The sequence below is a fragment of the Ammodytes marinus genome (assembly GCF_949987685.1).
Source record: "Ammodytes marinus genome assembly, chromosome: 7".
NCBI classification, from domain to species: Eukaryota; Metazoa; Chordata; class Actinopteri; order Uranoscopiformes; family Ammodytidae; genus Ammodytes; species Ammodytes marinus.
In genome coordinates, this window is record NC_137211.1 from 21,177,304 (window position 1) to 21,201,285 (window position 23,982).

General features: G+C 42.9%; 1 protein-coding gene across 1 annotated transcript in view; it reads right to left on the bottom strand.

The window, feature by feature from the left end:
- Positions 1-23,982, bottom strand: part of magixb (MAGI family member, X-linked b) — a gene marked incomplete at both ends in the record, with an annotated part of 43,049 nt that overhangs the window by 13,997 nt on the left and 5,070 nt on the right. The window contains 11 exons of the mRNA XM_080030726.1: positions 399-818; positions 925-988; positions 1,412-1,991; positions 2,696-3,227; positions 3,949-4,110; positions 5,190-5,260; positions 6,084-6,282; positions 8,098-8,271; positions 9,675-9,794; positions 14,766-14,882; positions 16,829-17,118. Coding sequence (XP_079886852.1) covers positions 399-818; positions 925-988; positions 1,412-1,991; positions 2,696-3,227; positions 3,949-4,110; positions 5,190-5,260; positions 6,084-6,282; positions 8,098-8,271; positions 9,675-9,794; positions 14,766-14,882; positions 16,829-17,118 — 2,729 coding nt within the window. The remainder of the gene's footprint in view (positions 1-398; positions 819-924; positions 989-1,411; positions 1,992-2,695; positions 3,228-3,948; positions 4,111-5,189; positions 5,261-6,083; positions 6,283-8,097; positions 8,272-9,674; positions 9,795-14,765; positions 14,883-16,828; positions 17,119-23,982) is intronic.

The window sequence follows — 23,982 nt, forward strand, 5'->3', positions numbered from 1 at the left end:
TTATCATAGCTGAATGGACTAACTTTCCGGAAAATTGGATCCCTGGAACACAGTTTGAAATTGGAAAGATACCTGCAAAGTTACTGTTTAACTGTTGTTGTTTACAGCAGCAGGGTCCATAGTTTTGATTACAAACATATTCTAGTCTTACGTTTGGTTCCATGTGCCTAAAAATAAAAAATAAATTATTAACGATGATAGAATTATTCAAAATTAAGAATAACATGTAGAGAAAATATATAGTGTAAACTAACTGCAGGCTCTGCAAATGCAAACAAATCCCCTCCCCTGAAACTGCATAGTGCACCTTTAAAGTACTCTAGCCGGGTGCCCCTAAAACACTAATGCTGATCACATGTTGCACAATATCATTTGTCACTGTGTAGTTGGGCCCTCACCTTTGCCATTCTCCACATCCTGAGAGGCGATGACGAACCCAAAGCCCTCGCCCGGCTTCCTCCTCAGCTCCACGTCGAACCCTCGGAGCGGCCGCGTTCTCTCGCCGCTCTGCCTCTCCACCAGACCTGACGTGGGCACCGTGGTGACAGGGCCCGCCTCCTCCTCCAGGCCCGTGTTGATCCAGTCTTTGGGCTCCATGGTCAGGGTCACCGGGATGGACTCCAAGAAGCTGGTGCTCTGGATGAGCGAGGAGCGCTTCAGGGCCGGGGAGGGAGGGGTGCTAGTGGACCTACGGGGCAAAGGCAGCATGTCTGGGAGAACAGAGGAGTTCTCTGAACCGACAGGTGGAGGTGGGGGCCGGAGGAGAGGTGGAGGCAGTCTCCGGATGGAGCCCGGGGACACGGTGGAATGATAGATGCCTGATAACGAGAGAGATAATTACTGTGAGATGAATATAGCACCGAGTGAATGACATTTGTTCGCTAGTTACAAAAAAAAAAATCACAACGACGGTGAGTCATCTACCTCCTCTGTAAACCAACAAGATGACTTCTGCCTGTTTGGTGTGTTCCAGGAGAATTGTTTGTACCTGTGAACAAAAATGTAGTTAGATTTTGACACCTTTTAAGGCAATGTTCGTCTCTCAAACTGGATTAAATATCACTCTGGTGATTTAGCATGCTTTAACCCAGTGGAGTAGGAAGGGAATTTCTTTGAGAATAGAAGAAAAAACTAAATGATTTTACTCAAAATTATGATAATTTTTTCGGACTCTCTTATTTTCTTTTCTATCTGTGTAATCACGTACAGTTGTTTTTCTTTAGGCCACTAAGGATTTTTCAAATGAACCGTCTGAAAAGTAAAAATCAGCTTTTGATTAAATTGATTACACTTCATGCACCCTGTAACAAGAGAATGGCAAGCAGAAATTTGCATCAATGTCTACTGGCTGTGTATTAAGGTTTGGAACCACTGGTTTGACTCATCAACTATGAATTGAGTTTAGTTCTACCTGTGCAAGGCTGAGACTCTGGACATCTGCTCCGTTGATCTTGATAACAGCATCCCCTGGCTGTAGGGAGTGGCACTGCGTCCTGTCCCAGACTCGTTTCACTATAGTCATGGAGCCTCCTGGCCCGCCAGCTGTCACACTGAAGCCAAGTCCTCTGTCTCCTTCGATCTGGGCCAAGGCCACTGGCACCAGCTCCCCTCCGCTCAAACTGCCAACTCCACTGCCCATACTCATAGCCCCGGGGGAGGACATACTGCTGGGACTCGCATTGGGACTGGTTTTGCTCTGGTAACCATTAAAGACTTGGTGGTGGTTGTTGTGGTGGTGATGGTGGAGGCTGTCTGGGTCGGTTGGAGGTCTGAGGTGTGAGGTCTGTGGTCTGAAAAGGCGTGCGTGAGCGCTGCGGGGGCCTCCGGGTGAAGACATGGGCCTCCTGGGTGACTGAGGCAGGGGCAGTCGGGACCCAGACAGAGTGCAGCTGGACAGGTCGCTCTCAGAAGACTTGTATGTGCCGTAACGCAGAGCATGAGGAGGAGGTGTGGAGAGAGAGTTGTTGTTGTGATTACGGACCATTGATGCCCTGATGAAAAAGAATGAGAGGAGTTAATACAGTCAGTTGTTTTGACACATATTCTGGTACTGAAATGTTTAGGGATGCAACTAGTGATTTTCATTATCAATTAATTGGCCAATTACTTTTTCGGTCAAAAATCTATAAAATTATGTCAAATTATGGTTAGAAATGTTCATTACAAGTGGCAAAGTAAAACCAAAGCCCACAGACATTTCATTGATATATGATCACATATGACAAAAAAATGAACAAATCTTTACATTTGAGAATCTGGAAACATCTCAAATTTTCCCGCAAAAACAATTACTCAACTAATAAAATAGTCGCTGAATATTTTTTTGTGATAAAATGTTGCCATTTCAGACCTTTTTCTGTAGCCTGTGCAAGATAACTGTACATGATGCATTTTCTCATATTACGTGAACAAAATGTAACTAGTGAAATCCCAACACTCAATAATCCCAAAAAATGTCATTTGGATAGAATATAATTTAGTCTCAAAGCTCCTTTCGGGGCCTACTGAAAGATCAATCCCATTTAGGAAAACAGAATCTGAAATCAAGAGGTAAACTTTCAAATTGTACATTCATTCAAAAACAACTCCATTCAACCGCAAATTGATTTAATTAAAGAAATGTTTAAAAGGGGACAAAATCAAATGAATGCACTTCAAAAGTAACAATCTCTGCAGGAATCTCCATTGTGTGTACCTGTGTGAGCCAATGGCGGAAACAACTTCACTGTCACTCTGGCTGGCGAGCGTTGGGTCCATGGACTGCAGCCGGGCTAAACTTCTATGGGAGCGTTGAGGACGCACGGGGGAAGGGGAGTTGGACACTGCGTAGCTCATACTGGAGCGCCTGTACGCGGGCGGCTGCCTGGTAGCGAAAGGCGTGGCATTTCCGTTAGTGTCTAGTGTGACCCCGGGTTCCATGTAGCTACCGTCAGCGTGGACACCGTTGAAGGTAAAGTACTGGCTCTGGGGGGTGGGTGTAGGGAGGCGAGGTAGTTGGTGGAGAGGCTGAGGCTGGGTGGTGGTGGGCACTAGGAGGGGGTCGCCGCCATCCAGTGACCTTGGCGGCGGTTGTTTGGGAATGCCGTCGTGGTTGTAGAGCATGGGATAGCCTCTTCTAACCTCAACATCAACACTGTGGCCCGAAGACACCGACTTGAGCATCTCTACCACCTCTTTGTGAGACACTCCCAACACGCAAACGTCATTGATGTACACCAGGAGGTCCGCTAATAAAGCACAAAAGAAAAACAAACAGATATCATTTTAGCACATTTGGTATATGTAGGTAGCTGTGACCATCATTTTTTAATTCTTCATTGCTTTAATCTTTTTTTTTTCTTTTTTTTTCATATGTTTGATTGTGCAGATAAGTGTCGTTTGCAAATGATACGCTGTGTGTTTTCAGTGGGTGACGACTAATCCATCCAACTAATCCCTTTAAACCAGCCTATTAAAAGATATGAACTAGATCAGTCCCTGCAGAGATAACCTGAGCTGTGCCGCTTCCTAGAGTGGTAATATCTGCCCGTATGGGATTTGTGTGCGGGTGCGTGAGTGAGCGTTTATGAAGGGGATGTGAACCGCTGCATATGCATGTGTTATTATAGCTCGATTATGGTGTGCTAGCCCTGAGGATTAAGGAACGATTGTAATATACATTTGCTGTCGGAGATCTGAAAAACTCGCTGTGTAATCCCAAAGACTGGAGACAGAGGACAAGAAGAAAACTGATTAAAATATTTTCTGTTGTGTAAGATCTTAGCAACCGTAGTTAAAGCTTAAAGTCCACAGCAATGGCACAACTTGTACTATTGTTAATCATACCAGTAAGTATTTTCTTAGAAGAATTTGCCCATTCCTCTGTACAGTTGATCAAATTTCACATATCTATATTTTATGTAGCTCACTTATGCAGTAATATTTGCCCCGGTTTCATTGCAAATGTACCTGTCTTGAGTGCTGAGGGTCCACTTGAAGTCACGCTGTAGACCTGGAGAAACTCTCCTGGCCTGCTACCCCCGACAATATTGAAACCGAAGCCTCTGGAGCCTTTGGTCAACAGTGTGTGCACAGGGAAACCCCTTAGCTCCCCAGGCTGGTCTGTGAACCCTGGTAGTCACCAACATATACAAAGACAGAGCGGGAGAGGGTGTGAGTTAAGAATAATGCTTACCTGCTTACCTCCAGGGAAAAGTTTAAAAAATATTCAAGGTGGCATAGCTTAAAAAACAAAAACAAACAAACACCTGAGTGATATCAGAGAAAGAGAGGAGTGATAACAGTTTCAGTCCGGTGTGGGTATATGACCGAATGGTTATAAATGACGGGTTTTAGGAGTGAGGCACAAAAGAGAGAGAGAGAAAAACCAATCGCCAGATGGCTTTTAAAAACACTTATAAATAGATAAACATGCACATAAACTCATAGCATTGGGTCGAAAGATTGCATTAAAAGCAGAATCCATCATAGGCTGCCTCCTTAAAATCGGCCACATAATCCATTAGATTGACCCAACTCAGAGTAATCTGGATCTTTTTTTTATTTACCGTTTTCTCTTATATTACATCACGAAATCTGTGAATAAATGTCAGTACAGATTTTAATAAGTGTGGGGCATTATTTCAAGTTGCACACATTGTCAGTTTGGATTCTACTTTTACCAGATTTCACAGTAATCCTCCTCCCCACACATCACATGCAGGTCATTCTGGTCGTAATGGAGATTATACCGCTGTCTGCTGGCGAGAGAAGTGTACTGCACTCTACTGAGACGAGCCGGGATCATGGCACTACAACAGATGGCATTGATACACTTTGCAATCAGCCATGTAAGACAGACGTCTAACACTAGACCACACCCCTTTTTCTTTTAACAGCGAATGAGTGACCAAATTATGAAATTAAGTTGCCAGTCACATGCCTCTCCTCGACCCCTGCCAGCCCCCTGCAGCGAGTCTTGCTCTATGCCAGCGGCTCCCAGCTTTAGGCCTCAATCACGTACATGACTCTGTTCAGCTAGAAGCTCATTCCATCTCATTTGACTCTAACAAGCTGGTTCGGTCTGCTACTTCCGTTCTTTACAAATATATATCGCTTCATTGAGGCTGTTAAATGTGTCACAAGTGTTGCGATAATTACATTCACAGAGGGAGAGATTGGGAAAGAAGAAAAGACACAAAGAGGCTCACACTCGTTTTTGTAGACGGACTCCCTGCTTGAGGCTCGAGGACTCTGCCAGCTGGTCCTCCTTGGGTTGCGACTTGGGAGAGACAAAGCAAAAGAAAAAAGCCTCCCTCTTTAGAAACATAGTAGTTATGGATATAATATGACATCATTGGAATTTAATACACTCAGAAACAGAAATGCTAGCCATTGATACGCATTACAACTTTGTAGATCAGCTTTACTGTATTCAGATAATGTTTAATGGAATGGTTCGACATTTTGACAAACCTGCACATTTACTTTCTTGCTGAGCGAGTTAGATGAGAGGGTTGATACAACTTCCATATCTGTTCGTTGAAAATGAAATTACAGACAGGAGGGGACAGTGAGCTTAGTTTAGCATAAACATGTAAACAAGGTAAACTGATAGTCTGCCTCTCCTCAAAGGTAACAAGAGCCAAAATGCAAAGTTGCTTCTATTGTGTCGAAGACTGTTTGCCCCTCAAATAGTGTAATAGTGTCTTTTTCCTTGTGATGTCCATGGTTGGCAGTGACAGTGAGGTTATGGTTAGGCACAGTAGTGGGAACTTGTTGGCGTTTGGAGTAACTCTGGATTTAATCTTAGCACTATAGAAAATTACATAGGAACTGGATACATCGGCTCCGGTTAAGGTAAATTAAGCTAAGTAAAGCTAAGCTAAGCAAAGCTAAGGCAATGCAAGGCAAGGCAAGGCAAGATAAGATAAGATAAGATAAGATAAGGTAAGGTAAGGTAAGGTAAGGTCAACTGTATATTTAGTGAACAGATAAAAGAGCTATATCAATCTTCTCATATCTCTCTGCATGATAAGCTCAATAATCAAAATGTTGAAGCTATTCCTTTAGCGAGATTTGTGCAGAACTCTGTAGATACTCACTCTATGTAGTGAGACTCTCCCGGGTCACTGAAGGCCAGCTCCCAGCGATCCGGCATCACGTCTCTCACCCGGGCACCACTTCTGCCACCGAGCATCCCATTCTCTATGACACGCCCCTCCCCGCCGCTGCTGGACGCCCGGGGCCGACCGGGGGAACGGTGGATAGGGTGTCCACTGCTGCTGATACCTGCAGAGCCTCCTGTAATTAAAGTGACAGGAAAGAGAGAGAGAGCGAGTTGAAGTACAACATTTGAACCGTGATATATTATTTAACAGGCGCAGTAGGTGAAAAAAGTTTCTCCTGCAATCTGTCACGAACTAATGCTGGCATTTCCATGGCAGGCTGTCAGGCAAAAAGACCTGAGGTCAGCATCATGGGCCAGCTTTTTCCTGGAGGGAGTGTGTGTGACCATGCATGCCACAGTACCAGTGAAAAAAAAATAAGCATATTTTTTTTGCCTAGTTGTCCTTGCTGCTGTCCTTCAGCTGTGAGCTCCAGCATCGATCTGAGAGAGATGTCGGACATAACACGGGGGTGTCCTGAGTCCTGCTGCACACGACAAATCCACCCACACAGTAGCACACACACCAGAAGATGACTCAGCAGAAGTCAGTATGTTGGATGGCTCTCTCAAGCTACATCCTGCCTGAATCCTAAACTCAGCTTTCCCCCCAGTCCAGGCTGCCTGCTGCCCTGTACCTGCCTGTGTGTGGAGTGGAGCACGTCTCTTAGCTATCTGGATTTGTGCCCGCCTGCGTTTCTCCCCTCCCACGCCTCACTGTTATCTCCTGCACCATTCTGGCTCCCTGCCTCCACCTTCCCCTTACACTACAGGCCTCTGTACCTGCCTCCAGCTCCACCCTGTGTCACTGCCTTGCTACCTTTACCATCTAATCTCATACTCGCCTTCTGTTCAGCTCTGGTGTTCTAGTTTCAAGTTGACATCACTTCTATAGCCCTACAACACTTCCTTCATGATTGTATTGGCTGGGATGACCTGATAAACAGTGGCAGGCAAGAACAGTTTTGAGGTATTATTCCTAAACTATTTCCGCTTAAGGCAATGCCATTTAAAAAAAGAATGTACTCTCATCTCCTCTAAATGTATTTGACTGCTGTAGTTCTTGCATACTTTTTAGATTAGAATATAACCTTTTAAAAATGTGTTTCAGAGACATTTCCTCTCTAGACATTATTGATGGTTTCATTCAAATTTCTGTTCGATGCCAAAAACGGCTAAATCAATTAGGATTACACAAAATGGCAAAAATAAGACAAAATGGATACCACATTTTTATAGCAGAACATGACCACTAGATTGGCATTTCTTAAACAAGCATTAACTTGCCATTGATAACTTACCATTAATAACTAAGCATTAACAGTTAGTGAATGCTTAATAAGAATTAACTATGCAATAACTAACCTTTAATAATGTAAAGTGTTGGCAGAATCTGAATAGTTTTCCGACACTGGTGATTAATGGGTTACGCCTTTTAAACATTTTGTTTAACATAATAACCCACAAGCGGTACAATGAGTCATCCATCAGTTCTACAGTAAAATAGATTTTTTTTTGTGTGTCTTATAATAGTAAAAATCTATAACGATCATGTGTCAGCTATTTTCCAGTCTAACACTTTCTGCATACTTGTCACATACCTTCCACAGTTTTTTCCCTCACCTTGCCTTGTGCATGTACGCCTATCTGCTTACCCCCTAGTCTCCTCGACCTAAGGCAGCCCGACCTTCCTTTGGAGTTGATCCAGAAATCGATGAGGCCACAGCCCCACTGAGAATTCAGAGCATACTAATCGCGCTAATGATTGATACATCTGGGTATCTGAGACTAGAGCTATAGATAGAGGGGACAATGCAGTGTTTAGCTGCTGGCTGCTCTGCATGCCTTCACAGATACAGTTTCTACTATAGGTACATCTTCAAAACTACAAAAAAAAAATGTACTATTAAGAACCAGGCACGATCATACGGACCAGGGTTGATGATACATACCGGACAGGCCTGAGTCTTCCTCACTATTCTCGCCGTTCTCTCCAGCCTTCTCCAGGTTGCTAAGCGATTTGCTGCGTGTGCGGAAGTTTCTGAGCAGGTTGCGGTGTTCCTGGTAGGTGATGGGGGGGCTGTCTGCACTAATGTGAACGGGCCGGGGTGTGCCGTAGTAATTACCTGAGGCAGAGAAGGACAGGAGAAAAGGCGGTTCTGCATTGAGAACTGGAATCACGATGGACATAACTAATGTGTAACATTAAATACACTGATTGAACTGTACATTTTCACAAGATAACTGATAGGGAAATTTAAGTTTATTGACATAAATCTAAAAATCTGGTCAGTAACAGCCCATTATCTTTCCTTGTTATGAGGTCTGATACCAGGTTGTGAAGTAAATAAAATATTTTATATTCAGATTATTCAGTGGCAGAGTTGCCAGAGATCTCATTATTCTCACACTATACAGCAGCACATGCTACATGTCTGTATGTACGTATGTATATTGTGTATCCCCGGAAATCATCAGCCATCTGCTTCAGCTGCTAAAGTAGAAATTGAATTACCTCCACCCCCCCACATTCAGTTCCTGGAGATCCAAATGGGTTGAGGGGAAACATTAGATTACTGAACTCAGCAACAAGGTCACCAGCCGCCACCATTTACCGCGGTTTTCCTGCAGGCGCACAAAGCTGCTGATACCCCTGATTGCTTTGCTGGAACGACGTGTACGTCAATGTCACATGTAAGGCAAGTGAGGATGACATTTATTGGTCCCATTAAACTCTTATAAATTATGGATGTTAATGTATGGAGGGTTTTTAATCAGAGGTAGCACTCTGAACCTTCAAGGGGGGTGGAGTCTGCGTGTGGTAGATACGAGCTGAGCAACACCTGAAGGCATTGATATGCATAAAGAGATGGCGCTCAAGCTGACTGTCCAGTTAGAGACTTCCTCATTCATCACTACAAAAAAACTGTCAATAAATGTTCTTTATTGGCTAGGAAGACAATGAGTATGTGAAAAAGTAAAAAATGGCTTTGACATTTTGGAAATAGGCTTTCTCTTGCCAGTTAAATGAGAAGATTGATACCATTCTCATGTGTGGGCGGTAATTATGCTGCTATAGTCAGTAGCCAGGTAGCTTAGCTTTGCACGAAAAGAAAGATTGGAACAGTTTGCTTTGGTGTATCCACAAGTAACAAAATCTACCTACCAGCACCTTATAACACATAACACCTTCCCAGAGTGTTCTTGTCGTCCTTTTTGAAATGAAGGTTTTTATTTTCCACAATGTCAATCTACCTCTTTAACATGCAGCACATTCCCAGCACAAGCATTGTAATAGCACCTCAATTATATACATTTCAAATGACCATAACAGTATCCTACCATGATATTATTGTAACAATGTATAATTTCACCTATGTGCATTTAACTTTAATCCAGTTAAATGATTACATGTTTTTGTAATTTTTCTAGTGTTACATCATTTTCGCATGATCAATCACCATGTAGTCTTTGACGATAATCCGGTTGACCGGGACAGTTGGCTAAAAAGGTTCAACTAGTTCCTCACCTTTGAACTTTCCACTCTCAAGCAGCGCTCCCGACTCCTCCACAGAGAAGAACTCCTCAATAGAAACAAAGTTGTAGTCTACCCCTGAGATTTCCCCATCCCTGGGCGGTCTGGTTGTACCTGGGAGAGAGGGAGAGGACAGGAACCACCATGTCATACATCACAGCCATGAAGATAGAAATACTGCCTGCTCTAACGTGGATGATAAGTCAATTAATCAAGGCCCTTTTCACTCATTGGGGGGTGAGTCATGAATCCAGAGTTTGATGTTTAAACCAAACAACAATTCAGCAAACTATAAATAGCCCAGGCATCTCATTAGTTTGACAAATGATATAGATACAGTGGGACAGAAGGTAACGACCCTAATGGATCTTTTCTGGTTGTATAATACCTTAAAAAGTTGTTCCCTTGACAACATGGCATCCATAAACCAAACCACACTTTGCCATTTGGTATGAAGAACACAACAATGACAGAGGTCTCTTCATAATGAACAGATCGATAATAACAGAATCAAATATTAATCAGTAACAGTGAAAGTCTTTAAGTCATTCTATAACCCATCGCAAAGATGTACCACTCGGTTGAGCAATGGTCTGTCATCATAATTGATTCACATTGACCTTGGCCTTGGAGAGAGCAGTGGGCCAACCACAGAAGGAAAAACATCCCATCAGAGTCCAGAATTGTCTCAGTGTTTTTCTCTGCTGTGAACAATCTCATAACCATTAAATACATGTGCAGGCATGTAGTGAGAAAAATATCATGTTTTTATATTACTCATTAAGTCAAATCTGGTGGAATCATTTTAATTAGCAAATTGAACTTCAAGGCGCCCGTTTTGACCTTGTAGTAAGTAATTCCTTTAGTTCCCAAGACTAAATCACACTAAGCCCAAAACTAAGGATGAATCCGTGTCCTTGTCCTGCAGGACCACATGTGATGTCAGTGTGGGGTCGGCAGAAGGGAGTCACACCCGGCTACCCTATAAAACCCATGATTAATGCACTGCTGTCCTGGGAGCAGCTCTCCCAGCCACAATGACACATGCAGGATGACACAAAGCATGCACGCAAACACACACACACACACACACACAGCCAATTCCCACATGTAGACACACAGAAACACAGGACTGGACACACAAACATTAGAGAGCATGAGGCATCTTCAGCCTGACCTTTTCTTTCTGTAGCATAAAGTGTGTTGTTTACTGTACAGTGTGTTCCCAGATCACAAAGGATGGCCACCGATCTTGTGTTAGCAAATATAGCCAGCAAGCAGCTGTAAGGCCATTTTTCTAGGCAAACTCCTTTGTTTGGCATTGATATTTCCACCTGCCTCCAACTGACTATCTTTCCTAAAATTTCTTATTATTTTTATAAAAGCTGAGCAAAAAGCAAATGTCATGACTTTGGATGGCAAAGGCAGATATATGGATTAAAAAACCCATATATAATTTACAACTGTATATAAAATTGAGTTCAGGGCTGCAATTAACAATTATTTCATTATCGAATAATTGAAATATTATTCTCTTAATAAATCAATTCATCACTTGGTCTAAAAAATGTCAGAAAATTGTGAAAAATGCCACAATCACAATTTTGCTAGAATCTGGAACCACCAATTGATTAATTGATTTAGCAATTGTTTTGGTTATCGTTTTTTTTACGTTTTCCTTCTGCTCTGATTTCGCCTCTCACTTCTCAGCTCATTAGGAAACGGTCTGGTGCTTTTAAAAGGGGCTGAGAAGGGCCTGATTTGATTGGCCTTCATTAGTGCTCGCTCCGACTCTCCCTGGTGATGCTTGTATAATGTATTCAATCAGTCCAGCCTTTTTTTTCCCTTTTGTGCCATGCTGCACCGAGGATCAGTTTGCACGTCTGGTCACCAAAATAACGCGAAAATTAACTTGCCAAACAAAAGTTGGGGCTTCAACTCAGTTAAACGAAATGAGAGGTCTCTGTGTCTAATTAAAGATCTGATAGCAGATCTCCTGATGGCATCTGACATGTGTGTAACTCTTCTCCTCCCCTCAGGACACACGGTATCTCTCCAGCTGAGGCGGCGCCAGGCAGGGACTCATTATCTATGCGCCCTCCTAGGAAATATATATGACATGTCAGCGGGTGGGACAGGATGGATTATTGACATCTTCTTCTTCTCTCCCGCCTATCCCTGTAGGCGCCCGCACGCTGATCCCGTGGGAGCAGGGGCGAGATAGGGATTGAAGAGGTAATTACACAGAACTCTGTATCAACACCCAGAGAGAGCTGCCTGTCAAGATCGCTGCACACAAATAGCTAACAATGACTCCTATACAGTTTAAAAAGGCCACAGACGGCATATGCCTGACAACGCTGAAGCGAACACATTAGAATAACTAAATAATGATGTTTTCTTATCTCCGACTCGCTTGTGAAGACAATTAGCAAAAAGTAGTTTACGGGGGAGAGACAGAGACAGAGCCAACCCTCCAAAGCATGACATTGGGCTCTGAATCATCCAAGGGCACAATGTGCAAAAATGGTTAGTGCGATTATACAAATGTGGATTGGAAAGTTTAGGAGGGTTAGAGGAGGTCTGCAAAATCCTGCACACAGAACAAAAATGGGGTCATTCCCCCCCACTCCTGAAATAGAAATGCATTGTTGTATAAAGTGTTTTTTTTTACGTTGCTGAATATACAATGTGCTGTTGTCTGTCTACACATTCATTCACCTGCTCCCTAAAGGCTACACACTCAGCCTCCTGTCTGCTTCAGTCAGAGCAACAGAGCCATTAGATAGCCCCTCCTCCACTTTGGCACTGATAGACATTTGCTTTTAATTTAATTCCCCCCCCAGATTATTGATAGAGTATAGCCTGTCATTAATTTCCATTTTTATGCACTGCCCTCCTGACTGAGCCTTTGTAATGATATTTCTTGCACTAGTGCCAGCACCGACATCAGTGAACATTGTCTCATCAAAGAGATTTGGGGATGGAGACACTCTCTAAATAGCACAGCGGCTCTAAACCACAGTTTCAGAGAAAGGAAAAGCATCAACATTTTAAGAATCAAAACGGAAGCCTCAAAATACTAACTTTGCGTAAAAACAGAAAAAAAAAATGATGTTCAAAATCAAACTATGCCTCATGAGGATAAGTGATCTTTCTCTAAGGTAAATCAAACTTTTAACAATATACAAAACAACAAAGTGAAACAAAGAGGTACATACATATGGTCCTGAAGGGGGCCACAATGAGCCACTGATGAAAACTCCTCGGCTTTAAGTTCCTGGTACATGAAGCCGAGCTGCCTCCTCCACGGGAAAAAACAACAAAAAGTAGGAAAATTCCTCTTCTGTGTACCCGCTAGTGGTCCGAAATAAGACGCAACGCTTTCCAAGCCGTGCCGGGATCAGGGAAGCACGCTTGTCTGTTGCTTGTCGGCTTGAGAACAACAGAAACTTGCTGTGACATATCCAGCAGATCAGAGGATTACACAGCCGGCAGCCGAGCCTGCCGTGTTGTCACTCTTACTAAAACAAAGCAGAGATCTCAGAGATGGGTAGTTTGCAAAGTTTGACACTATAGCGGCAGGAGGAGCCTGGACTGCTTTATGTAATATAAATATAGCCTATTACAGCGTATTTACTGTGTCTTTAAAACAACAATGTCTACAATCTTCCCTGACCAGACATTCAATTACTGAATTATCTAGTTTTGGGTATGACATGTCATGCTTTATCAGTCCAATTCTCTGTATCCACTTACTGAATCGAATCACTCCCGGAGCAGCTCAGATGAAAAAGGATGCACCCATGCATGGCTAAGTCAAAAGAACACTTGATATGAATAAAATTACAATTAAACTATAATATGAATATGCATGTTTTATACCAAGAGAGACTGTTTTTATCTTTTTTTGCCCCGTCCCGTGTGGCATGCTGGCAGGCCGTCCCACATGACCTACTTCATGGACTAAAGGAGAGATTAGCAGCAACTCCGCAGACTGCCACGGCAAGGTTAAGACTACAGACACACAAGGTGATCTGTCTCCTCCGGAAACTATCACCTGATCAAAAGAGAAGCCAAGCATACCAACGCAGTGTCCGGATATGATGTCAAAAACACACACATCTTCCTCACAAAATCCAAAACATAAATGTTCTAAAAAACCCTGCACGGCTTCTACATCCTCTTGCCATTCCCAGTGACGTCATATTATAGAGGATTAAGATAGCAACAGATGTACTACAACTAGCTGCCTTTAGCTGCCATTGTGCTTGATTTTATTCACAGGCATCCAAATGAAATTGCTCGTCCTCTTTGTCAGGGGATCATACAAAAAAAGGATGAAAGGAACCTGTCAAACACAGCTACCATCCCATTTGATACCGTCTTACCACCACCCAAACAAAGTAACAGCCTGGAGCACAGGGGTGAGGACTGCCACTGAGGATAAACCCATATGCCGTGTTGTGGCAATACAGACTGTTGCTATGGGAATATCCAACTCACTGCCCGTATGTCATTTCTTTCAAACTTGATCAAATATATTCTAGTCTCATAAACAGGTCTAATAATGACACTTTTTTCATTACAAGTTCTCCTCGCATGCACTGACACAAGGTAAGTGCGTAAAATAGTTCTGCCGGCTTAAACGCCAATTAACACCAACACAGTCACACGGCGGCAACCATGAGATGTGTTATCAAAGAATTAATGAGGTCCGTAACTTAAGGGAGCCTTGGATGATTAATATTATGAGTGAGGAGGAGGAGGAGGTGAAAATTAGTTTAATATTGGGATTAAAACATGGAACATATAATTTATTGGCAGCTGGGCACACCACTGACTTTGATACTGAAAAAAAGGCTTTGATTCACGGTCTGGGCAGTCATGTAAGGGTCCTTAGGCAAGACCCTAATGCTAAATGCCTGCCTCCAGTTGTAAGTTGCTTTGGATATATGCTAAAAATGACATGTAATACTGTAATGCAATTTATGGGCAAATGAAGAGGACACATAAATATAAGGACACAGTATGGAGTGATACTGTGTATTGAAGGTGATGAGAGAAGCACAGAATGGGACTTACAAGGCATGGCGCGGAGGTAGAGGTTCTCTCGAATGACCTGCTGAAGTTGGCTGTCCACTGAGCCGGGCGTGAAGCACTTACTCAGATACAACCTGAGATCCTTGCACAATGTGGAGCCTGAGGGAAGGGCAAAGGTACAAGCGTGGCAGAGAGACATGAAGAAATCAGCCCAGTAAGCACAAACACACTCATGATGTACTGTATATCAACTCTAAGATTTGTGTGTATCCCCGTCAAGTAGGAATTTATTCAGTGTTCTAATCTCTACTGCTGCTAGGCTTGATTTAACACCATCATTTTACAACATAGACTTTCACATTGACACCTGCTGATCTCTCTGTGTGAATTCACAGGTGTTTTCCCAAGTCCCTCATGCATGCACAAAAACCTACTAAGGTGAAGTGTTTCTGCCACCACAGTTGAGGTTGACACCACCGGTTGAACTGGAAAGAGCCGAACATAGGGGCTCAGTTACTCCTCTCTCTGATCTCTTAATATCATCTCTGGTGCTTTACAACCTCTGATGACAGGTCACTCCCTGTTATGGATTGGCTGGGAGGTTGTCACTCTGACAGACGATCGTGCTGCGTCTGTGCTTCACCTACAGGCTGCCCCCATGGCTACTGTATGTCTGTTGCAGCGGTTCTGCCCCGGAGCACACTAAAATTTGCTGTGTGCCATTAACATTAAAAAAAAATGTCACCGTGGTATAACTTTATTAGTGCACGCTCATATGACTGGCCACATATGGCAGCCGCTTATAAAGGGGAAATTAATTTAGCCAGCGGGGCCTTTTGGGAGGAATGATGGGGCTTTTGTTCATCCTGTTATGAAACAGCTGCTATTATTTTATTCTACATCATCTCTCTGAAAGTCAATGACCCGACTTTGTATCCCGACTTGGATTTTGTCAAATCTCTAGTAGAATGAGTTAAGGCATCACACATGGGCCAGCATTAAAGCCAGTCACGTGTCAAGGTTTATAACAATGCAAAGAAGAGGAGCTTCCAGGGCTCTGCTGTCAGAAACCACTGAAGGGTACTTTAATTTGATGGACAGATCAAATCACTATACTCTTGTTACTGTCCTCAGAGCGCCAGTATTTGTGCTAAAACCTTTAAACTGCTTCCCTGCCTCTGGGGAAGGTGGCCTGGTGTCCTGTATTGGAGGCCTGGAGCACAGGGAGTTGTAGTAGCAGTAGTAGGAATAGGAGGAGGAGGTGTGATACAACACCCCATCGAGCACAGGATCATCCATCACTGTCTGCGCTTCACGTAGTCAAGCTGCCCAGGGAGAGCCAGGCAGACTTCGGAAACGATAATGGATCTATACCAGCAGCCGAGGGACCGGGAGCAAAGGTCCCCATTTACACCCCTGTGGCCAAATCAGCTATCAATCTAAGCAAGCAAGGCCATCGGGAGCCACGGTCAGGTGACACTCCAATGACATATCGCTCTGTTCGGAGCTAACAAAGACATCCGTTACCCCCAGCCCCCCTGTTCTAAACATCAAGGCCCCTCTTGCGTGTGACAGACAACTATATCGCCACGCTCTTGTCATGTGTCATCAGCAATTTTGACCTCCTCCTACCCACATATTGTCAGATCGCCTTGACATAGCCAGACTAATTGACCAGTGCACATCAGCGTCCGAATTCTACAGGCTGCAGATTTAGCGTTGTGAGAGTCAGTGGAGGGTTATTGAGCAAGATTATTACGGATGACAGCTTGGACACCGGTGTGACAGATTGTTTGAGTGTAGTCTTTGAGTGTAGTTGGTGTTTATTGAGTTTTCTGAAAGTCGTTTTTTGCCATTTGGGGGGGTTGTTTTTTTGTTTTTGTTTTTATCTTTGAAACATTGTCTGTTGCCTTCGCTGTGTACAACAAGTGCTATACAAATACAGTTTGATTTGATTGATTGAAATGTTCTGCAAGATTAGGGAGATGAATAAAGATTGAATGTGTTATGATGGCTGATAGCAGAAAAAAAAGATTAACACACCTGAAAAAATAATAAGCTTCAGACTAACGTGTAAATGGTTTCATTATTGTGCCTTGTCATACCTGGTGACACAGTTTTGATGCGGACAGGATGGGGGCAGGAGTTGAGGACACCACGCACGTCTCCTAATGTCATCCCCAATACTGGTGTCCCCCCGATCTCTAGTATGATGTCACCGACTGTGAGCCCGCCCCCCGGAGCTGACGTGACAAATGGAAACTCTCCATAATCTGCTCCACCACCGGCGGCCACCCCCAGCTCTCCCGACGAGCCCAGCAAGGGCACGAAGCTGTCCTGCACCTTGGAGCGCCAGTGCTGCTTCTTCACCACTGTCTTAGACATGGCAAACGAGCTGGAGAGGAGAAACAAACAGAATCGGAGCGTGAGCAGATGGGTGTGAGACAGTTGAGAAAATGAGAAAAAAAGGTTCAATTACACAATAAGCTAGGGAAGGACCCTTTGACTTCAGGCAGAAGGTTGCTTTGCTATTTCAAGGTGGAGTCAGCGATTATGGAGCATGATTGTTGTTGTTAACAAAATGTTTTTGTCAAAATCAGGGAAAGTCTAGGGGCGCCCTTAGCTCAGTTGGTAGGGCGTCCCCCCCATGGGCCTCGGCCAGCAGCGGACCCGGGTTCGATTCCAGCCCGCAGTCGTTCTCTGCATGTCACTCCCCTCTGTGCCCCATTTCAACTCTGTCTCTACACTATCAATAAAGCATAAAAATGCCAAAAAAAAATCTTAAAAAAAAAAAAAAAAAATCAGTGAAAGTCTCGTCACGATCCACTACCTGCACTTACTGTGTACTTACTAACCCTAACCCTGGGGAAAAAATTAGGTTTTAAAACACAGCCTAGGCTCTATAAACTGACATGTTGCTACTGTGGGCCCCCCTCTGTTTACATACCAATTTACAGTGCCTAGGCTGTGTAGTAACACCTGATTTTTTTTCAGCACACAGTTCACTCAGTACAGACAGCTATCAAATTGTGAGGAGAAATTCACTGACTTTGATAAAAGGGATTTTCTCAACAAACATTCTACAGAATCGCTGTCTCCACCTTTAAACATTGTCATTTGAAGACTTCAGAGGTCTTGGGAGTTTAAATGTTTCAGAATATTCTTGAAAGTGATGAATAATTAAATTTTCATAGGTTGGGGATCATTTCTGAGAACAAGGCAGCCTGAAAGAACAACCCAACATGGAAACTGTGGCTTTTATGCCAACATGCTACAGCAAAATGCATGACTGTTCAACCAAAAGAAACACAGAGATGTTCCCTCATGCTTGCTGCAGGCTGACGTTATGTTTGCATGTAAACAACACACAACATTACGTAGGAGAAGGTGCTCGTTCCAGCACATCGTCATCGGTGAAATGGAAAAATCTAGTTTCCATTCAGATAAAGCTACGATTGAATGAGCACGCGCTCGGAAAAGGCAAGCTACCAAACCTGGAGAATCATTTCTGTATCCTCAGTGATGCATGATGCTTTCACATAAATAAAGACTTTTATAGATTTTTCTGTACACGATGAAATATTAGTTTGCATCCTGCATTCTCCCCCTATTGTCTTATTGTCTGCTCAATCACAGTATGTAATGGCATATTTTGTGCACTGAGCTAACTAAAGGGACAAGTCTCAGGGCAAGCCTGTATCGAAAATAAAGTTATCCTGGGGAGCAGCAGCAGCTGTGTGTGTGTTTGGGCTGAAGAGGTGGCTGACATGGTGAAGATGTGTTTGAGTCGACAGTGACTTGACAGCTGTGATGTCCGGAGTGAGCGGACAAAGTTCCCGTGACATTATCAGAGCAGCACTGTCACCGTGACACACAGTGCAACAACAGATACACAAGGTAGGGGAGCAGGAATCCAAACTTTTACAATCTACAACACAACAGGAATAGTTTGACATTTTTTCAAATATGTTTATTGGCTTTAACGTGCTGAGAATTTGATGAAAGTATATGAAGCTGGAGCCAGGTTTACCCCTGCCGCTACTCTATTATGCGAAGCTAAGCTAACCATCTCATGGCTGTCTCTTTTCTATTTAATAGACAGTGGTGTCGCTCTTCTCATAGCAATCTCAGTAAGGAGGAGGAGTATTTCCCAAAATGTCAAACTATTCCTTTAAAAGTGCAGCGTGTATTTAAGGTGTATTTTGGCATCATCTTGTGCTGAAAACTTCCGTCTGGGGAATTTACAGAATTTACGACGGCCTTCGAGGAAGGGAAGCTAGTAAATAAAGATGGCATCATCCAACTCTGACTCAATGCTTCCCACACTATTAAGTGATAAGGTGAAGGTGCATTATTTGATAGTACTTCTTCCAACAGGTGCATTACCGACGGACACCCACTATATTTAAACACATGTATGCCCGTTACATTTGTCCATTCTGCGCTATTGCAGAAACATGGCCGTGCAACATGGCGGCTCTACGGTAATAAATAAAGAACACCTTTACTGTTTAAGCTTTCATACACTAATTAAAACTTATGAATATAATATTCCACTTCTACCAATTATATTCTGAAAAAACACCAATTCCTACACACGGCACCTTTAAACGTCGATAAAACCTGCTCAGACACAATATTTCTAATGGATAATACTGATCTCTTGCTCCAAGATCCAATCCTCTTAAGCCAATGTGTGACAATGATAACCCTTGGCATGGGTGGGGATGACACGGACAAGGCTTCCCAGACTATAACACCAAGCCAAGCCCTCTCAGGGGCACCCTGGGTCCTCCGCAGTGAGAGAAGGACAGGATTTCAATAATCCTCCCAACTTGAGTGGTCATTCGACAGGCAGATCCGAAAGATATCCTCTTCCTCCATCCTAGCTCCTACTGCTCAGCAAAAAGAGGGGTCTCTGGTAGGGATTTGGGAGAAAAGCTGAAGTGGAAGGATTTTAGCGTAGAGCGCAGAAAAAGGTTGAGAATTAAGTATGTAACTATAAAATACAGAGGGATTGTTGTGTTTTTTCTCCAACAATCTGGAAGCAACAGGAGAAAAATGGTGAGTACAGAGGTCAGGCAGAGATAGAGGGGGCATCACGCTGCCCGAAGTTGGCATAGCGCTTACTTATTTGACCTTACAGTTCATTGTTGTTCTAGCACATTTGAATAAAACACGATCAAACAAGAAGTGCAGCTTACGCCTGCATGTCTCAACCTGGAATTATGCTTGCGCCTTCATCCCTGCCAAACAATGCCCCCAGAACCTCTGTCTCTCTCTCTCTATCTCCCTCTTTCTTTCTCTCTCTCTCTGTACCCCACTGTGAAACCGTCTGTAGCAACACTGTCGACCTGCCTTCCCAACAACTAGGCACCAATCCATCCATTCAGCCAGCCACACATACATAATACAACTTGCATTAAGTGTGTCGTGAGAAGAGAGTTAAAACAAAAGCATAAACTTCTTTTTGCAAGTAATCACGTTCAACGTATTTCCATCGGCATCAATCCTAATTCTATAAGCCGTTAGTCTCTTCAAGCTTTTGTCTAAAGATTTCTCCGAATTTTTCAGCCGTTGGCATGAATGATTAAAATGCTAAAAATAAAACAACTCAAAAGGTCTAGAGTATTATCGTGCTGTGTGTGTGTGTGTGTGTGTGTGTGTGTGTGTGTGTGTGTGTGTGTGTGTGTGTGTGTGTGTGTGTGTGTGTGTGAGTGTGTGTGTGCGTGTGTGCGTGCGTATGTGTGTGCGTGTGTGTCTACACTATACACATGGAGGCAGAGTGTGTCGCTGTTGTCTTGACCTCTCGCGTCTGATAGGGGTTTAATGAGCCACAGCCTGTCAGGACACGTCCCGCCGCAGACACACCCTGACACTGCCTTCCTCTGCCTCGCTCTGCTGCTGTCCGTGTTGATGCTACAAACTGGCACTGCACTCACCCAGCTCTCTTGTGTTCACTTAAAACACAGTGAGAGCTTTGGATGAATGCACTTCTAGTCGTGAGAACATTATCTTGTCGAATTAGACAGTGTTGTAATCCTGTGTAAATTATGCTAAGCAATTGGATTTTTTCTTTAAGGACAATTTGAGCTGTAAAACTGCTTTTCTTCCACAATGGCAATATGTAACTGTCAAATGCAAACTGGTGAGAGGGTAAAATGATGACCTCTCTTTCATTCACACTCTCTCTCTCAATTTGAAGCAAGTCTGACGGGAGTCGTGCATGCAGCTCTGTGTGGCTGTTCTAAGGCGCAGTGATGCTTTGAGTCAGCATGCTAACATGCTCACAAAGTGATTACAATTCATCCTGAGGGGGACATGAATATCTCTACCAAGTGTCATGGCAATCTATCCACTAGTTGTTGAGAAGGGGTGTGTATTAATAAGCGTTGACTTCCTCCTGCTCCTATTCGAACACATAGAATTCACTTGTTTAGGAATATTGTTGACTCTTAAAAATATTCTTGTTTTTTTGTATGCTGTTTTCACATTTTATTTGTTTTCATTCTGATCGAAATAAAGAAGAAATTAATGAAATGTTTCACAAAAAAAACATTCCAAGCTTATCGTGGTGTAGGGGGTAAAGTCAGGGGATCACGAAAGACAATAGCAGTGATCTTCAAAGAACCATAAAATATCTATACAGAATTTCATGGCAATCCATCAGATAGTTGTGGAGATATTTCAGTCTGCATTGAACTTGTGGAATGACCGGAATCCTTAGAAAACAGCAAATATATTCCTCCAGAGGAATTATATAGAGCCAACGGTACTAGACACAGAGGACATATTATATAGATTCAAGGAAATGTAACCCAATAAAAAGAATGCTCAATTGAGATTTCTGACCTTTAGGTCAGGAAAGGGCTGACCAATACGTCTCGTGTTTCACTGACTTCCTCTCCACCAGCGACGTGCTCAGGATCTCTACAACCTGCAGCTCCTGCCTCACAATGTAATATCAAACCACAGCAATCTGTCAGTGGCAAAACACACATCCCCATGACTTTGAGTCTATTCTTAGAGGTGGGTTTTTTCAGGTCCTCTCCATAATGGTTTGAATCAGAAAGCATAAAGAAAATGCTCCAGGCGACTATTAGTCGGTGTGTACTATAAACAGCTGCGCCACACCATGTTTTCTGGATGAAATATGCCTGAAAGCAAATAACTACGCAAAAAGAGAATGTTCATTGTCTTAGTTTATGTGCACTAAAAGAGAGTCCGACTGTCATTTAAGCTTTATTTTAAATGTAAGATCCCCATCGCTGCCCTGTAATAACACCTGATGTGCACCCAGTGCTGCTAATTAACAAAATTTCAGGTCCTTGTCTATTAAGTTCTTCCCAGTGATTAGTCTGAAAGGGCTAGGGCTATTTTACCTCTGGTAGCTCAGAGTCATTAGCGAAACATCTTTATCACAGGACAAATTTAACTAAGCACTTATTTCAGGTTAGATCTCGAGGGTGTTAATTTATTAAAGTTACACAGATGAGCTTTGCCAGAGAGCTCAATAATTCAAAGTCAACTTGAAGCAACGTATCAAGGACACAAGGGAATAGCAGTGCACTTGACATTGGGGTGGAAAGCGTCTTGAAAGACCTTCAGGAATAAAGGCTGTAAGCAAAACACATTAATTAAGACAAGCGGATAATTGCTGGGTATAAAGCAGCTCAGGCGAAGCTCAAAAAACAACATCTTGTCTTGGCAGATTTATCCAGCGGGATGAAGTCCAAGGTGCACACACACACTTCCATTTGAAAGAGCACGAAACAATTTCATCAACAACACAACTGTCTCTCGGCAGCGGCACACCTATTCTTGTATATATTTTAGGTCTGTGAATCTTTTGGAATACCACGATTCGATATCGATATCGATTCCCGGGGTCACGATTTCATTCAAAATAAATTTTTCGATTCAAAATGATTTCCGACTCAAATTAGATTTCTGGAATCAGTTTCAAAGAGGATTTCAGGATCTACTCCAGTCCATTGTGTGCTAAGATGCGATGTGGGAAAATTTCAAATCAAATTAAAGTCTAATTTAATGTGAAGCTTGTAATGCATGTGATTTTAAAGCAAGTCAACATTACCGGCAGCAGCAAAATGCATTATTTAAAATAGTGATTTTAAAAAATAAATAAATGTTTTTATCGATTTTGGCAAATTATGAATCGATTTAAAATCACAGGAGATAGGAATCGCGATTTTCCCACGAATGGATTTCTTTCACCACCCCTAATATATTCCCCCTGTTTCAGTGACAGTGTAGTGAGGCTTGCTGGTGAAAGCAGTGACTGTCAGCTCTCTTGATTCTCCCCATGTTCCTGATGTCTATCTAGATGCCGGCCCTCATCCCCATCAAAGCCGTCTCTCAGCTGGTAGACCTCGCTCTGACATAATCCGCTTTGACCACATCAGAGTTTGTTGGGCTTCTTCACAGACGAGAAACTTTTTGAGCACAATCAGCTTTTGACGTGAGATGCTGCTCCCATTTAACAGTCTAATTGTCTCATCCCACGTTTGCATGTCACCGGATGGCTTTTATGCATCCAATGTGCAGATGAGTGGCTTCATGCTAGTAAAGCTTAGAGACACGCTCGCTCTATTGTCTGCATTCAGTTTCCACTCTAAATGAGGTCTACGATGATGAAATTAGCCTGCTCAATTAGCTCAGTGAATGTCTGACAGCCTATTTGGTATTTTATGCATGCTCACTGAAAGTTCACAGCAGTGAATGGTTGTCTATTCCTAAATGTGAATTTCTAAGAATATTGATGGACTGACTTGTTTGTTTTGTCAGCTAGAATGTGACCAGCATGCTTGATGGCTCCATGCGTTTGTCTCTCTGTGAGCTCTTGCACTGAATAAACAACTGAGAAGAATCGAGGTTCCTCTTGAGTCTGCAGAAGCCAGACCAAAGTTAGCATGACTGATTGAAGTTAATACTGACCCTGTGCACTGCAACTACACATCTAAAGGTAAGACTTCAAGAGAGACATGGATAAGTGTGAACAAGCTCAAACAATTGATTTTATTGATTTTAATTATCATAATCACAGTCTTAAAATATTTTGTAGTTCAAGCTGTTCTTCTTTACGGATGTTAATATAATTGAGACAGTGACTATTTCAATTAACCAGCTGATAAATAGAATTTATCAATTTAGGTCTGTAAAATGTCCCAAAAAAGACCATTACAACTCCACATAGACCAACTTGTATAAAAGTCCAAAATCCAAATACATTTAATTAACT